This window comes from Poecilia latipinna, unplaced genomic scaffold (assembly GCF_001443285.1).
Source record: "Poecilia latipinna isolate Pla-1442-1.1 unplaced genomic scaffold, P_latipinna-1.0 Scaffold3568, whole genome shotgun sequence".
Taxonomy (NCBI): Eukaryota; Metazoa; Chordata; class Actinopteri; order Cyprinodontiformes; family Poeciliidae; genus Poecilia; species Poecilia latipinna.
In genome coordinates, this window is record NW_015116184.1 from 26,381 (window position 1) to 43,064 (window position 16,684).

The window sequence follows — 16,684 nt, forward strand, 5'->3', positions numbered from 1 at the left end:
CACACACACACACACACACACACACACACACACACACACACACACACACACACACACACACACACACACACACACACACACACACACACACACACATATGCATAAAAACCCATTAGTCATCCTCGCCAATAAAGGAGGCAAGTTGGTGTTAGGTCTCTGCTTTTAGTTCTAATGAGACAGGTGGTCTCCTCTGACCAGACAGAAGAACAGTGGGACACCGACAGCTCAGGAGGATCAGCAAGGCTCGAAGAAAAAAGGGCCTGCGAAGAAACCTCACCACTGAGTGCAGTTGACTTATGTGCTTTTCAAAATAGTTCACAGCATTTTTAAGTTCTCCTTCCTAAGTCTCTTCTATGCTCATTATGAGCTATAATTCACTAAATAATTTAAAGGTAACCATAAATTACTAATTAGATTTAAACCAGCAGAACAAGTTCAGGGAAACAAATTAAACTTGAGTTTTTTTTTTTGTTTTTTTTAGCTGTGAAGTAACAAAAACAATATAGTCCCATGTGAAGAGTGGAGGAAATCGTTAGGACTTCTGGAGGCTTCTTGGAGCGATTTGCAGTTTGCTTTCAAGGGGAACTTGCTTGGACAGAGACATGGGCGTATTAGCAGCTATTTTGAAAGTACTCTACTTAAATACTATCTTCTGTACGTTGCGATTGCTGATTTCAGATTGTTTTTGAGAGGTTTTTAAATCCCTTACTGGACCAATAAACCACTGCAGTCTTCTGTCTGAAGGCCATGTGAGATTTTGACTATTTTCAGTGGGGAGGAAAAAGGGGCGTTTCAAAATGTGTTAAAGAAATGTGTTTCTTCTATTGTAACATAGAAGGTATTTTCCAAATATGTAAGTTGTTAAAACTGATATTAAGGTGTCATTTGAACCTTCCACCACATTAAGATGGTGATTCTTACAATTAACCACACCCGTGATCATAAAATTCAGGTGCCTAATGCTTTACTTACTTGAGTATTTTAGCATTTCATTTTTCAACTTACTCATTAAAAGGAGTTCATTTTTGTTTGAAACATATTTGCTTCAGCTCTGCACACATTGTAATTGCAGGAAAACTTCCAAACAGGCTCAGTGTTGGGATTTTATCTTTCTGGAAGCTTTGCTCTGTGTTGTTTTCCCACAAGGTCGGGCAATGCTGTGCATTCAGCCATGTTGTCAACTCTGCCTGACTTGACAAGTGTTTACTTTACACTTCACCTCCAATATTACCACCCGGTCTTGATGGCCATTAAGTTGACGGCTGAATTCTGTAAAATTTCACAAACAGTTTGACACTAAGAAATGAGAAAAAGGCTCATCGTCTTACCAGACACAAGAGGAAAGGATTCAGAAACAGTAGAAATAGTAAGTATTTCTATCAATTGCTTACTAGAAGTAGAAAGTAAGTAGATGGTATGCAATATATAATATGTATTTGCGTTTTTTCTTTGAAAAAAGCAAAAAGAAGGCTTGAATCAGGGATGAGATTAATCAGAAGCGATATTTGGTGTTGGCAAACCAAGCCAGCCAAACCAAATGCAAAATGCTCTTTATGAAGTATCTGCATTCAAGTATTTATTCAAAGATCTTACTTTATTTGTCTACTTATGTTTTTGCAAAAGTATCCAGAGAAGAAGATAAAGATATTGGAAAAATCACACATTTTTCTTTTGAAAGCTCCTGGAATAGGAGTCAGCCACATCCTGTCTAGACACTGTAATCACTGTACCAACATTATCTTTGTCAGCCACAATGTCTGACGTTCATGTTCAGAGTGATTTGAGATGTTTTTAAATGGATTGTGCTTTTATCCAAAGAGCTCCACACACCAACTTTTATTCACTGACAGCACATTTGTAGCAATAACCCACTTGAGATCCATTGTCTTACTCGGCGTGTTGATCGAAGAGCAAACTTTGTTATTAGTGTCCAACCTGCTGAGCCACAGCGGCCAAGAACGCAAAGGTTAAGCAAGCACTTCATGCAGGAAATTGATCAGAGCCATTATCGCTTCTTTCCTGTATTGCTAAAGCTGAAAATGTGTGCCTTTTTAACACTGTTAATGTGTTTTTCGGTGTCACTTTCTTGGGCATTTCTTGCTCTTGCTTTCAGTATTTTTTTGTGTGCGATGACATTTTTTTTTTCCTCCAGACATATCCTCATCTTTCTGGCCGGAATATGAGCAAAAACATCTCACAGTTCCCATTACGTCTATAACCGATACTCTCCTTGCCACAGTAATCTGCAGAGAGTAAATGTGTTCACTGAAAAATGGAGAGAGGTCGACAGACCTCCGCTACGGACATTACCCTGGCCCTAAAATTATAGGACTCAATCATAAAAATTCACAAAGACCAACAGGAGATGATGAAAACCCCCTGCAGATAGGAGGGCCTGCCAGCAAACAGCACAGATGACAAAAACATCACATCAGGGAAGATAAGTCGGATTGGCCCTCAGCAGAACAACGCCTCAGGCGTTTTGGCTTTCACAGCTCGGTCCCCCTGTTTTATCTCTGGGCAAAACACCCAACAAGCCAGGTTTATATGAAGCAGCATTTATGAAAAAGTAATCGGTTTCATCTGTTGAGGAGATATAGGCCCCTCGCGGCAAACCGAGCTTATTTCATATTATGCGATATCAAGTTGATGCGTAATCACCGATTAAGCAAGAAGTCAGAGCTAGGATAACATTAGTGCTAACAATCACAAATCATACAGCCAGTCCTCCAAACTGAGCTTTATTGAAAAGGGGGCTTTGCCTCCGTCTGTAAACAAAGTGAGACTTAGAAACGAGAGGTAAAAAGACGCCTGCATAACGATGTTTATCGGTGTCTGGCAGTGGCTGAAGGGTGGTTGGGATTGATCAGATGGGCCCACCAAGCCTGAATGTTAACACTAGTTCCAGCAAAATTTGGATGGGTTGGAAATGTTCCATTTTCTGTGAATTTTTCATGGGCAAAATAAAGACTGATGGAGGGACGGTGCTTAACCTGATGTTCAGATTTCAACACATACAGAATGGAGGAGAAAATGTTCCCTGTTTAAAACCTTGATTGTTTATTGTTTAAAAACATTGCTTTTAATTTAAAGAAAATCTGCAGTTTGTCCAATATTTGGGTATTTTTTAGCCATATGTCTGAAATTGATCATATAAAAATATTATTATTATTTGAGATTTGTTGCACTGAAGTAAATTATGATGGAAAATACAAAGATCATTAAATTGTGTATCTATATTCAAGTGTTTTGGAGTGCAATTGTGAGTATGCACACCGCGTTGGATCAAAATAAATGTACACACTGATTGTAGCAGAATACAAATTTTTCAAATGCCCTAGTAGAATTAAGTGTTTTCAGAAATAAATCACTTAAACCACTCTTCCGGTATCCATCTTTGTAATTCTTATAGATTTTAAGTTTTGCCGACAAGCATTCCCCTTTCTTTACAAACAGAAGATGCCCTAATACACAACCTCTGTAGATGCTGAACAAGATTTGCACTGACAGCAACACGACTCCACAGCACGAGTCTCGGGACAACAAAAAACACTTCCTGAAGTCTTCTGCAATTATTGAACGCCTCATCTTGACATTTTTGGTGATCTTGTGTTTGGTTTTGGTGAAAAACTCCTTTCTTGGCAGAAATATTGAACACGTGAGTACATTTTGATGCAGACTATTTGGATTGCACACTGCTAATTTACGGCTAATTCACATTTTCCGTAATGGAAAAGTGCAAAGCAGTCCTGCAGCAGAACTCAATGAGCCACCTGGACTGTAATTCATTTTTGACAGTTATGCTGTGTTGTTGTTGTTGTTCTGCCCAGAAACTATTAAGATGGTTATTTGATTTGATTTCTTCACCAACACATTCATACATACTGCATCGTGCTATTTCATGTTTGCCATTGTTGCACTAATAAATGGTGTAGCTCGCAACAAGGTTAGCTTCATCTTCATCATAAAACTTTTTTTTAGCAGATGTACAAGTAACAGAAAAATAAAAGCTTAGAAATGATAAATAGGGAATTATTTTGAGAAATGAAACGTGTGTTATAAAATTGAATGTTTTATGTTCAGTTTTACATGAATTACTGTTGAATAACTTTTACAACATTTATTAGTCTTATATTGTTGACAGACAAAACTAAACTTATAAATGCCTAAATATCACCAACACACACCTAATTATACTCAGAAAAGCCAACTCTTCTGATCTGATGGAACTAGTATTTCTATAATGCACTAATGAATGTGGAGGATGATAGGCACCAGAGATCACCTCATTAATACTCTACTGTGCCTGCAGCAAAACATGGTAATGACTGGCTCGTTGTGAGCGTATGGCTTCTTTCTGAGGCATAAGCTGAAATAAAGGAAGATGGCTGTAAAAACACACAGAGAAGACCAGAATAAAAGTCCATCGCAGGCAGGTGAAGGTTTGCATTTTCACAACAAAACATGCAGCAGGCACTCACACATGCACACACAAAAATAAATGCAAAGAACTACGTTGCGGTCCAAGTATAGTATCTCTGGGTACTTGCAAAGTGCTTCTCACCTTTCCTGGTCCACACTATGACTATTCCAGCCAAATTTAATAGGAAACAATCCAAATAAAGTCAATAAATGTAAGACTCTATTTCCAAGAACTGTTCCATGTTTGTCAGTAAGGAGAAAATAAACATCTCCTCGATGTTTGGTAGAAGTACCTTTTAGAGTACTGTGTGATGTGGATCAAACATCGTCCATAAGCTTTTCACAATAATATCCTGGAGTTTTGGCCCATGCCTTCTGATCTGATCTAACTGGTGTAACTCATCTTTTTAGTTGTGCCTACAAATTTTCTATGTGACTGAAATCAGGCCAGCGTTTTAGCATGTTTTCTGGGGCAAACCTTGCAGGGTATTGTGATTGCCACGCCTAAACATTGACTTTGTCGACCTTGAGATACTGTAGCTCATTTGGTGGCATGACAAAGGTCATTGTCCACTTGTTAGACTCGCCTCCCCAGTGTCTTGGTTAATGCCTTTCCACAGGTTGGTGCAATTCACAAGCTGTGAATTTGTCACCAGTCCATCCAGCAGAAAAATACCTTAACAACATCACACCAACACCCACATGCTTCACAGCTGAGATGGTGTCCTCAGGCTTTCCCCATTTTAATCAAATGTAACAATAGTCATTACCACCAACCAAGTCAGTGTCAGATCAAAGGGAAGGTCTCCAGAAAAGTAAGCCTTTGTCCCTCAGTGCATTTGCAAATGATTATCTGAGGGTTTTTCTTCTTTTTTTGGGGGGTAATGTCTTCTTCATCTCTGTGTGGCTTTCTTTCAACTCATTTCATTGTGGATAATAATAACACTCTCTTACCAGCTTCAACTAATAACTTCAGAAGGTATTTTGCTTTTACTCTGGAAGTCCGTGAGGACATTTCACATCAAAACATGTTCATTTCAGGATCACAGAACATGTAATCGTCTTCCTGAACAATGCAACGGCTGGATATGCTCATGCTGTTTATGCTTGGATATAATTGTTTAAACAGACTAAATTAGTTTAAAAAAAGTTGTCTTTTTGTGAAATGCATGAAATTATGTCGACACAGATGTGATCAACACAGCGTTGCAGAGTATGCCGCTAACCGTCCAGGATTCATGCTTAGCACTGTAGAACCACCTGCCTTCAGTGGCATGTCTCTTTACAAATCAAAAAATAAATACATTAAAAATATGGAATAACAAAATAAGACACCTCTCAAAAAGCAAGACGGATAAAAAGTGTTACACACGACATACCAACAGCCAAAAAACTCATGAGAGCTGTAATGTTATAGATATATACTTTATTAATTCTCTCTGATAAAATAAAATTACAAAATAATTTCAACCTCAAACGGCACTTTCCTTGTTTATAATTATTTAACGTATTGATGGTACATTTATTATAACTGTCATGACGAATGAGAAGAATACTATGGTTTTATAGTGTAAGATATCAGCTGTAACTGTATTTAGTCATAATGGTAGAAAAGACTAAGCAATAGAAAGCTAGAATTCGTTAAGAGCATACTGTACAATATTTCAAGCGCATGTAATTCAGTATTCCGGCCACAGCATGTCGCTATAAGATAGTTTTCAGTGTTATCTCCAAAAGCGAAGGTAGGCTTGTCTCTTCTTCCCGTCTTGCCAGCATAATTCCTCTCTCAGATATAAATTTCACTAACAGATGTTCCTTCATGGCCATTGATCCTTTGTAAGGTTTATTTGTGATCTCTTATGTTCATCCACAGTCCTCCTCCCTCAAGAGCAGTCCACTTCAACAAGTCCATTCCCATTTTTTTTTTCACAGTTATTCCCTCAGAAATAGTGTCAGGATTTCTGCCTGTTCCTGCCATCTTTTGTCCCAAATGACAAGCAGCTTTCCCTGCCTGTTTGAAGTCCATTTAAGAGAGAGCACTTTGGTTGTTAAGGTGTGTGTATGTGTGAACATTTATATATAGATATATAGAGATATCTATATAAATATATGCGTGTGTGTGTGTGTGTGTGTGTGTGTGTGTGTGTGCGTGGCAGTTTAAAATGACAAAGCAAGCGAACAAAGATGTATTTCTGAGTGTTTTTTCTTTTAACAGAATACATTCATAATAACAGTGAGCTGTTTTGGTACCCGGAAAAAAAAAAAAAAAAGAATGGACAATCATGGACAGATTACTTATTACTAATTACTATAAAGATGCCAACTTAGAATTATATAGATAAATCAGTTTTGCATTGGTACAAGTGAACACAATTGTCAATGTAAAGGCAACATTTAGATAACTCTAGGTATGTTTTTCTAGATTATAAAAAATGAAGAAAATAAACAAAATGCACTCCAGTGTCTCATTTGGTTTGGGAAAATAAAGTAATAATTCCTAGTTGGCGTAAGAACTGGAAGCTAAATTATTAAAACGAGATCTGGCACCAGTAAATAAATCAACTACACGTAAAAATAACTGGTTTAAATTCTGATTCAATAAAGATTTGGCTCCTTCTTCCAACGACAATCAGAAAAATTAATGCACTTGTTAAAACTCATTATTAATCTTCTCTTGTCTGTGGCTTGTCTACAAAAAACAATCGTGTTACAAATGTTCACTCAGTCACTACCTTGTGTTCACTACGGAGAGGACAAAGCGACGGACTGTGAAGAAAATTTGGACAATGGCTTTCGGTTTCTCGTTGTCAAAGTGAATATGAAACATGGGTATGAAATGCGCTGGTGCATGGCACCATTTGTACCCGTCAGGTACAAAAACAACCAAAACCGCAAAGTTATGAAATGGCAGAAGGGGCAAAATGACCAGCACTCAATTTTTAGTCTTCTGGTTTAACGTTTTGGAAACTGAGTAGAAACTGTCTTTGGCAAACTGTGAATAACAAAGCAGTTCGTAGAAATTAATGGGGCTTAAGCTCGACAACAGAGGAACCTTTGCCAACAGAGCAGGCTGGTCGAGGGGAAAAAATGTCGATATTGTGTTAGAAAAACCTTTGAAACACCACAGCACCATGGCAGACTTTATATATAGTGCACCACATAGTAAATGAGTGAACAGTCTCATTTTAGGACGGCAAGCCTACAATTACTCCTAAACGCTAAATGTCTCGCTCACCATGCACTCCGGTGAGTGCGGTGATGAAGCCCTGTTGTAGTTATTTTATCTCATTTCACCATCTGCCACTGTCTCAAGCATCACAAATAGACGCCATGATGACTCGCGTCTCTATCCGTTCACTTCAGCCTCGCCTGTAAATTCGTGCGGCTCAGTGACCGGTTGCAATTCTCCCAGCCGAGCAGTTAAAAGCCACGACTGTGCGTGTAGTAAGTCTAACCTGCTGCGCGCTCTCATACCCACAGAAGATGAATCGGTTTCCATGAACATTTTTCTCCCTTTTGCTGTGCCTACATTGCTTGGCAGTGATCTATGGAGATAAACAGTGCATTGGGTGCTTGGCAGTATAGGCTTTAGTATTATCATGGGCTAGTAGTGCATTATGAGACATTGTGTAAATCTGTCTGTGCTGTGTTACCTTGTATCGTGTGTATATGTGTGTGGTGCATTCTGCTAGGTTTTTTTTTTTTTAATATTATGGTCGTATTGATCGGACCTTCTGTTAAAGGGATGCTTGTTAACACATGATAAGCATTCAGATAGAAAATACATCATAAAGATAAAAAGTCATGGTCATTATTCCTGATGAAGGGAGTGGGAAATTCGGAGAAGAGAAATAAAAAAGGCAGAGGAGGAGATAGAGAGAATAAAAGGCCCTTTGCCGTAATTGGAGTGGATTCCATTTAGAAGTTCATATAATTATTCTTGGTTATTTCTTCCCTTCTGCCCTCCCCCTCCACCCCCACCTCCTCATTCTCTTTACCTCCATTTCTCACCCTCGTGACATCCTCCCTCCCCCTCACACCTTTAAGAGTCTCCATTTTTCTCTTCCTTCCATCGTCAAGAAAAGTCCTGAACGTGTCTCATTTCTCAAACTGGCCCTCCGTCTTAGTCCCATTACTGTTCCTCTTCATCCTGCTATCTCGGAGCAAAAATATTCAGAGGATCTCCAAAAATGTATCTCCTCTGCCGTCATTTTTCTCCTTTAGTCTGATGTGAGAGGACCATCAGAGCCTCCCCGTCTTTTCCTTCTCCGCGTCTTGCGTCCACGTTTGTCCCCGTCTGCTCGTCGGAGCGGTTTTCAGCAGCTTGAGCTGCACGTATTGGGGTTGGGACTAGCCTCCAGGCTCCCCTCTGGGCTCGCAGGTGGGGGCGACAGCGGGGTCTCCAGGGATAAACTGGAAATCTGTGCTAAGGTTGATGGAGGAGCTGCAACCTGAACTGGGGAGGCAGGAACCGGTGCGGTGGTTAGGGAGGCAGTTGGAGACAGGGGAACCACAGCGCCGCCGCTTCCTGTTCCTCCCACTCTGCCGTCCCGTGCGTCCCTCTCTCGGAGCAGGTGAACCAGGGCGGCGTGCTGGGCGCTGAGGGTTGCAGAGAGGTGTGCAGGCAGGGCGTTGAAGCCCGCTGTGAGCTGCTCCACCCGCTGCTCCAGGGACAGCATCTGTCGCTCCAAGTCCTCGCTGCGGTCGTTGAGCTCTGACATGAGCTCGTACATGACGCTCTGCATCTGTAGGAGGAGAGGTGAAGAAGTGTTTTTCTCTGAGCAGGTTTTTGAATTTACTGTTGGCCAGCAAATTCAAAGTGGAAAGATCCTTAAAAAAATCATCATCTATACCTGGATTGTTACTAGGTTATAAAGACTTTTTAAATTATTAATAGGCATGTTTCACACACTGATCAAGGTTCACTGCTTGGCTGACAAGATAAAGACTTCCAATTTCCAAACGCAGCCAAATTCGTTCCAGAAATAAATAATCAAATCAATATGATACAACCCAATCATACATACAGATCCAAAAATTAATTCTAATTTGATCCTAGTTATAATGAGGTGCAGTCAAATTCAGAATTTAATGCTAGTTGCCATGCTCTGAGGAAGGTTTACCAAGTCTTAGATTTTGCAGCAATCTCTCGTCTTGAGCAAACCTGTACCAACAGTGGGCAAATGTAACCAAAAAAGTTTGCTGAAGAATTAATATAAAGAAATAGCCTGAAAAGTTCAGATAAAAATGAAGCATTTAGAGTAAAGCTACTGCCCTTTACAGCTAAAATAATAAATTATACTTAAGAAATTTTCTCCAAATTTCCCAAACAATCCAGCCTATCTCAAAACATAAAAGCAGAATGACAGAACTAATTTAGATCTATGTATGAAAAGCAATATGATTCTCATGACAATTTAACAATTGCCCAGTCTTTCTTCTGCTGTGACCCTTTATCAGTCCATTTAGACCTCATTCTCCACATGCTTCTTACAAACTGATGCAATACACCTCGTCGTTTAGCAAAGTAATCCTAATGTAATACTCAGACGACCCTCTTTTATGTAGACAAAATGTTGGTACAAAGATGTTAGTCGCTCTCACACAGGATTTTCTCCCTGCACTGGTGTCTTCATTTCAGAGAAAGATCTGAACACTTTCTCTTCACTTGTGTTAAGCAGCGGGGATGATTAGGAAGATGCAAAAGAAAATGAATCCAAGAGGGAGAAGAAGACGGAATGATGAAGAGGCTGGGTGTTATAACATTGCAAGCAGAGAGTTAGAAGAAGAGAGATGGATAATAAAAGGAAGGCAGCACTGTGTCCCTGCTGTGCTTCTCCTGGTCTCTGTAACCATGGTAAAGACGTAAGTGGCCAATTGAGATGGAGTCATTGAGATGGCGTAATTGCAAAATATTTGGTGCTAAAGGCATTGCTTCTTGGAAAGATGCGCACACATTCTCAATCTTTGTCTGCCTCTTATTCAAGTCTGAATCTCACTCACTCTGCTCTGAGTTTCTCTCTCTTTCACAAACACACACACACACACACACACACACACACACATACATGTTCGCTCACATTCTCAAACACCCACACAGTTAACAGAAAAAAAAAACAAAAAAAAAAAACACAAGCACTCCCCTCCCTCTCATTTCCTCCTCACTCTCTCGCTCAGTCATCCCTGTTTTAACACTTTGCAGTGGTTGCCAGGAGATGAAAAGCCACAAAAACAGGCGGGTCAGCATGGAAACAGAGGAATGCCGTGGTATTTTCTCCGGGGACCAAAGGATGGCTACATGTGACGTATTACCCTGCTCAAGGCTTAGGCCGTTTCCAGCGTCACGGTTTTAATAAGTTGCGGTTTAAAAACAAGTAAAATATTCCAGCATCGTGATCATGAGGCTTATATTTCTTTTTATCGTTGTGAGGCAGTCTGTCAACTGTATGTGATGCCTGAAGGGGAGGAGATCCCGAAGAATTGTACCCTCATTAAAGAAAGAGGATATTAGTAGCAAAAAAAAAAAAAAGACATACAGTCAGAGATTGACTACCAGAGTAGAGCAGCTCTTCTCACATCTCAGTACTTGAACAAGTTGAAGCTGGTTCTACATTCAAGGTGTCCCACAGTTTAAAAAATGCATTCCTGATGTTTCTCTGGTCTGCGTTGCTACAAGCTGCCAGTCAGCAGCGCGGGGTGCCAGAAGAAGAGGAGTTCCCCTGAATTCCCTCCATGAGCCGGCAGCAAGAAAAACAATGATTGTTTTAAGGTAGCACTTTAAAGAAAAAGAGAAAAAAAAGCCTATTATGTAAGCTACAAGCCTAGCTGAACTAATCTGCTTACTAGTCAAGCAGATGACCCATCTAATTAACCAGCTAGGTGCCATTCTTCAGATAATACAGATCAGCTGGTCTCTGCAAAAGGCACAATTGCTTAGAATGACCAAACTACTTCCCCACATGCACATGTGTTTACAGATGATCTTTCCAAATCATCCTCTGGCTCATCAGTATTTCAGGTGACACTGACTTTAAACTTCATGTCAGTCATTGAAACTAAAACTATATTTGTAAAGGTCACACCAGGCATGTTGGACAGCAAAGTTTTACAGCGAAGAAAGGGGGCGACTTAATTAATGTAACTACCAGAATAGAATCCTGTGTTGTTAATTATTGGTCTCTGTCACCGTCATGGATACATTTCTGTAACACACCGAGAGCTGCAAGAAAAACCTTTGCTATACCGACTGATAATTACTAATATTAAAGCTGCAACCTCAGCAGCACCAGTGGGGAGTGGTCCTGTGATGCCACAACACAGCACAGGTAATTTCCCTGTTCGCTAGCCATTTAAACCTATGTCAGAACCAAGCTTTGTCACCAAACTGCAAAATTTTAGTGTGTCAACATCAAGATTCCAGCATGTGCCAAAGAATATTGACACTTAGAAGCAAGAGATGTGGAGGGAATGGAAAACTGCTGATTTTCAAATGCAGTTTATTGTGGGGATTCCCCCCAAAATGGACCTTGTTAGCTGCACAGGCTCTATGATTCTTCAATGCAATTTTCAGGAAACAATATTCCTGCTGTTTGGACTAATTTATGTTCTGGAGACATTGCACTGGTCTTTAAAAAAAACTACTAAACTGGTGTGCATAATTTTGTGGATTAGGGTTTGTATGCTTGTAACAAGTGCCTGTGCTTAATTTACTAAATATTTATGTACTATGTAAAATCAATAAAACGGTCAAAGCTGTTGGAGCAAGTTGAGATCACTAGTTCTTTCCTTGCTCATACTCTCATACTAATCCAAGACATTTACCACATTTTATTTTGACATTAGCAAAGAAAAAACACACCTGCCAGCTATAGATTGCTCTATAGCAGAACTGAGAGGCATCGTCTCCAATTACCCAGAATGCATGACAACTGGCCCCTCCCAATGTGACCTGCCTTCCTTATTTTTATTGGCTTTTGCGTCGGTGGTAATCAGCTCACAGATTCAGACAGGCTCATCAGACAGATCAGACTTGTTGTCCTCCAAGTCGCTGTAGATTCATATTTTTACATGCTAACAGATTTGTGTGCCAACTAGCTATGCTGGATATTCCCCGAATAGTGTAGACTTTGCCCAGCTGGGAATCCGAGGCAAAATCCGGCAAAACAAATTGTTGCATATTGAAGTAACTGCAGGGGACTGCAGTCATAAAAAGAGTGTAATATTTTTCCACAAGGTTCTGGTGCTGCCAGAATGCTAAATGTCGTGTACAGTTAGTGCATCTCACCTTGGAGAGGTCCACTAGTGTGTTGGCCTGATCACTGAGTTTCCTCTGCTCCATTTTGACGCTGCGTAATCTGCAAACAGACGTACGCACAGATAAAGCTCACAAACAGAGGTGAAACCCAGTAAATACACAGTGGTTAGCCCGCAGAGATAATCCCTCAGGATCCACACGACAGCTCTGTGAAGTGTCGGTCACCTTGCTTGGATTGGGTTCATTTTTACCTGCAGTGCCTCTCTGAAAAACGTAAATGTGTGAACACAGTGAGCGCAGGCTAAAACAAATGTAGCCGTCTGCATGAGCTAGCTGCAGACGTAGAAGGGAGTGGGACTGGGGTTAATATGAAGGAAAGCTAATGGGAATAAAGCCTTCGGGGAAATAAGCTGCAGGGGATGAAAATTAAATAAATCATCTTACCTCAGTCCAATTATAATCAGAACCTGTTTAACTCTCAAAACACAGCACAATAATTAGTGGTTCAATCTGTGTTTTCATCAAGCCCTGTGGCAGCCTCCATTATAATGCAGGGAAGAGTGATTTTGTGAGACCGTTTCCCAGCTACACTGTCAGGTTCCAACCTGGAAAAATCACTTGGTTTAATGTGTTCACCCAAAAATATTACCCTGCTTCATCGCTCGTTGACTTCCTGTCCCCCTTTTTCAGGTCTTGCCTGTCAGGATTAACCCCTTCTACGTTACAATTAAGAGTCTTATTCCTCTTGTCTCTGGCTTTTGAGACATTTTTTAACCATTAGAGACAAAAGGAGAGAGGAACACAAAAAGGAAACACATGATTTGAATTTAATAAGAGAACAGAACCGGTTGTGCTATACGTTCATGTTTCATCAGTCCCTACTGTTGAGATGATATAATGAACAGAGAGCCTCTAATGATACACAACACACTGATTGTGTTTGCCTGGACTGATCTTGCCCTTTAGCAGATAATGAATAACTGTATGTTTGCGTGCGTGCGTGTGCGTGTGTTTGAGTGCGTGTGCAGAGATTAGTGCATTTCATCTGATTATCAGACTGGATTCAAGCTGTGGGCGGATAGAAAGTACAGCTGATTTCAAATGCCTCAGTGGCTTTGCAGCCACAGTGGTGTGCATGTGTTTGCTTGCAGCCGGGCATGGATGCAGGGGAGTACGGAGTGTGGTCTCACTGATGTATGGCCTGCAGGAACTTCCGCTGGTGTTTGCGGACCCTGGAGTGGTCGATCTTCTTCATCAGCTTGGTGTGCTTGTAGATGAGCCAAGTCTCCCTCAGCACATTAGCCGCTGCGTTCTTTATCTGTCTCCAGACAATAAGCACACACATGTAGACATTTATTAGCAACAGGTAGCCCTTGGCAACTGGAGGAGGCAACAGGTTTATCTGCTCTTGTTCTTCTCCTCGTTTTCACTATCGTCTCTGTGCAAAGAAAAAAAAAAAAACGCACTAAGCCATCGTTTTGTCTTCTCAGAGGCTGCCCCCCATTCTCTGGCAGGCTTGCCAAGGCTTTTTATGTGCGCTTTCATAGCTCTGTCCTTGGGGAGATTGGCAATGAGAGCCAACAGGAGTCTTTCCTTCACACTCCTCTACTGGCTTCCAGCGCCTACAGCGCCTCGCAAAATTATTCATACCACCTTTAGTTTTTTTTTTTTTTATTATTTTTTTTACATGTTACAAACATAAACTTTAATTTGTTTTATTCATACTACAAATGATAGACCAACACAAATTGTGAAACAGAAGGAAGAGAGGAAATTAGTTGAAAATTTTTCAAGAATAAAAATAGAAAAGTGTGGCATAAACTCAACCTGAGTGAGTCTACTCTGTAGAACCGCCTTTTGCATCAATTACAGCTGTAATTCTTTTATATCTGTACCATTTTTCGACATATCAAATCTGAAATGTTTTCCTGCTCTTCTTTTGAAAGTACCTCAAGCTTAGTTTGGGTTGCGAGTCTTTTTAGCTCATTGATGAGGCAATTTGAAATTTATTGCAGGGCTGGCTGCATGTTTAAGGTTGTTGTCCTGCCAGAAAGTGAAGCACCGCTACTATGAATATATTTATATTTTTTGTAACTTTGTATATTTATTCTTTATCTCTTGTTTTCTTGCCGCTGTTTCGGTTGCTTGACTGCTTGTTTTTCAGAGCTACAACAACAATACTCATAGAAAACTCTTGAGTATTAAGTTCTTGGAACACATTAGATTATAGATAATGTGTCTGTGAGGTATTTGTTGACTCACATTGGTACAGAAATAGATCTTTCATAAAGTCAACATAGTGCAAAGTAGAACAATACGTCGGACTTTGGCTAAATATGTTCAACCAAAGCTGGAGTAAAACATTTTCTTAATCAAAGTTTGGTGTCTCTTAGTCTCACAGAACCATCTTTACAATCTCAGTCCAGATGTTTAAATGCATCTTTTCAGGATTTCCCTGTATTCAGCTCCATCCATCTTCTTGCCAGCTCAGAAAAGCTTCCCTGTTCTCCTGACACTCCTTCCTTTGAATATTGTTTTTTGTTGTACTGGGAACGATTTGGCTGTTAACGGTTATATTTGTCAAATCAAAAAGGTATAATTATCAACCCACTTCACAGTTATGCACTACTTTCTGTTTGTCTATAATATACATTTCAAAGAAAATGCATTGGCATAATATTAAGATAACAGAACGTGTAAAAAGCCAATGAATGCATCACATTTAATAATAATAATAAAAAGACTGAATAATGCTAGCTGGGTAAAAGAAAAAAAATCACCTCAGTATCATTGGTGTTTATTTAAACCAGGGATTTTCCTTTTAATTGACAACAACTATAGAAAACAATCACAGCTGAAGTGGCTGCTCTTAAACTAGCTGCCAAAGACATTCCTCATCTGAGGAGAAGGGGAATATTGGTCTGATATAATGATGCTATTGCATGAAAGGCTAATGAAAGAAGGCAATTTTTCCTCAGTTTTTCTGCTCAGATGCTGCATTTGTTTTTTATCGGAGGAGTCTGGATGTAGGATTTGGTAAAACAAGCGATTCAAAATGTCAGAGTCTGCCTAAGGCTTGCCCTTGGATCGATAATATTTAACATGAATATCTGATTCATCTGTCGCTATAGGTTGCTACATAATTACAAGGCAAGGGTCTGACATCCAGTGGATTAAAAAAAAAAAACGGGAGATGGAGAATACAATAGTGAGGAGAGACGGCACAAAGAAAATGTAAGCATGTAAACTGAATGAGAGACTTCAAAGAGATGGAGAAGACTGAACAAAGAACAATTTTCCCCCAGTCTGAAGAGAACAAAAGACCCCGGCAGCCTGGCTAATCAGCACCCATCCACTGTAAGGAGAGCCCCCTCGCAGACACCCACTACATGTTCACACAGAGTCGGCTGCAGATGAGGAGGGTGGAAGGCCACCGCCCCGGGAAAGTGTTTACACTGACCCAGAGGAAGTCAGGTCAAGAAGCACAAAGTCCAACACAACCGATGTTGTTTGAGTGTCAGAACATTTCCAGTTCAAAATTCAACACTTTTTTTTTGACTCAAGTTCAATTCAACATTTTGAGTATTCGAGTCCAAGACATTTATGAAGTTGAGTTTTATTATCTTTGGGTTTCACAACTTGCAAAACAACTAAATGCTGCTTTTTATTTACATATTTTGTTTTTTTTACAAACTTAAATTAACACTGTTTAAATGGCTGTAAAACTTTACAGTTCAGGACTGTAAATTTCTTACATAGCTCGGTTCTTTCTATACCAGTACTCGGTTGGGAGCACTATAGCCTTGCAACAAAAAAGTCCTGAGTTCCAGTGCCAGCTTGGGGTCTTTCTGCTTGACGTTTGCATGTTCTCCCTGTGCATGCATGAGTTTTCTCAAGGTACTCCAATAACATGATTATTAAGTTAATTGGTCTTTCTAAATTGTCCATAGGTGTGAGTGTGTGTGTGTGTGTGTGTGTGTGTGTGTGTGTGTGTGTGTGTGTGTGTGT

At 40.0% G+C, this 16,684-nt stretch overlaps 1 protein-coding gene across 1 annotated transcript; it reads right to left on the reverse strand.

The window, feature by feature from the left end:
• Window positions 1–6,668: 6,668 nt before the first annotated feature.
• LOC106941249 (small conductance calcium-activated potassium channel protein 3-like) lies at window positions 6,669–14,269 on the reverse strand. Its single transcript, XM_015024202.1, has 3 exons — window positions 13,867–14,269; window positions 12,707–12,776; window positions 6,669–9,167 (listed from the first exon to the last, which is right to left on the reverse strand). The coding sequence occupies exons 1-3, from the start codon at window positions 14,019–14,021 to the stop codon at window positions 8,739–8,741; spliced, it is 654 nt and encodes a 217-aa protein (XP_014879688.1). The 5' UTR covers window positions 14,022–14,269; the 3' UTR covers window positions 6,669–8,738.
• Between the last annotated feature and the right edge of the window lie 2,415 nt (window positions 14,270–16,684).

Excerpts from the sequence above, each read along its gene's own strand:
- LOC106941249 (XM_015024202.1), bottom strand. The coding sequence starts at position 14,021 with ATGTGTGTGCTTATTGTCTGGAGACAGATAAAGAACGCAGCGGCTAAT. Across the intron at positions 12,777-13,866 it reads TTCCTGCAGGCCATACATCA|ATTACGCAGCGTCAAAATGG; the intron begins GTGAGACCACAC and ends GTCTGTTTGCAG. Across the intron at positions 9,168-12,706 it reads CACTAGTGGACCTCTCCAAG|ATGCAGAGCGTCATGTACGA; the intron begins GTGAGATGCACT and ends CTCCTCCTACAG.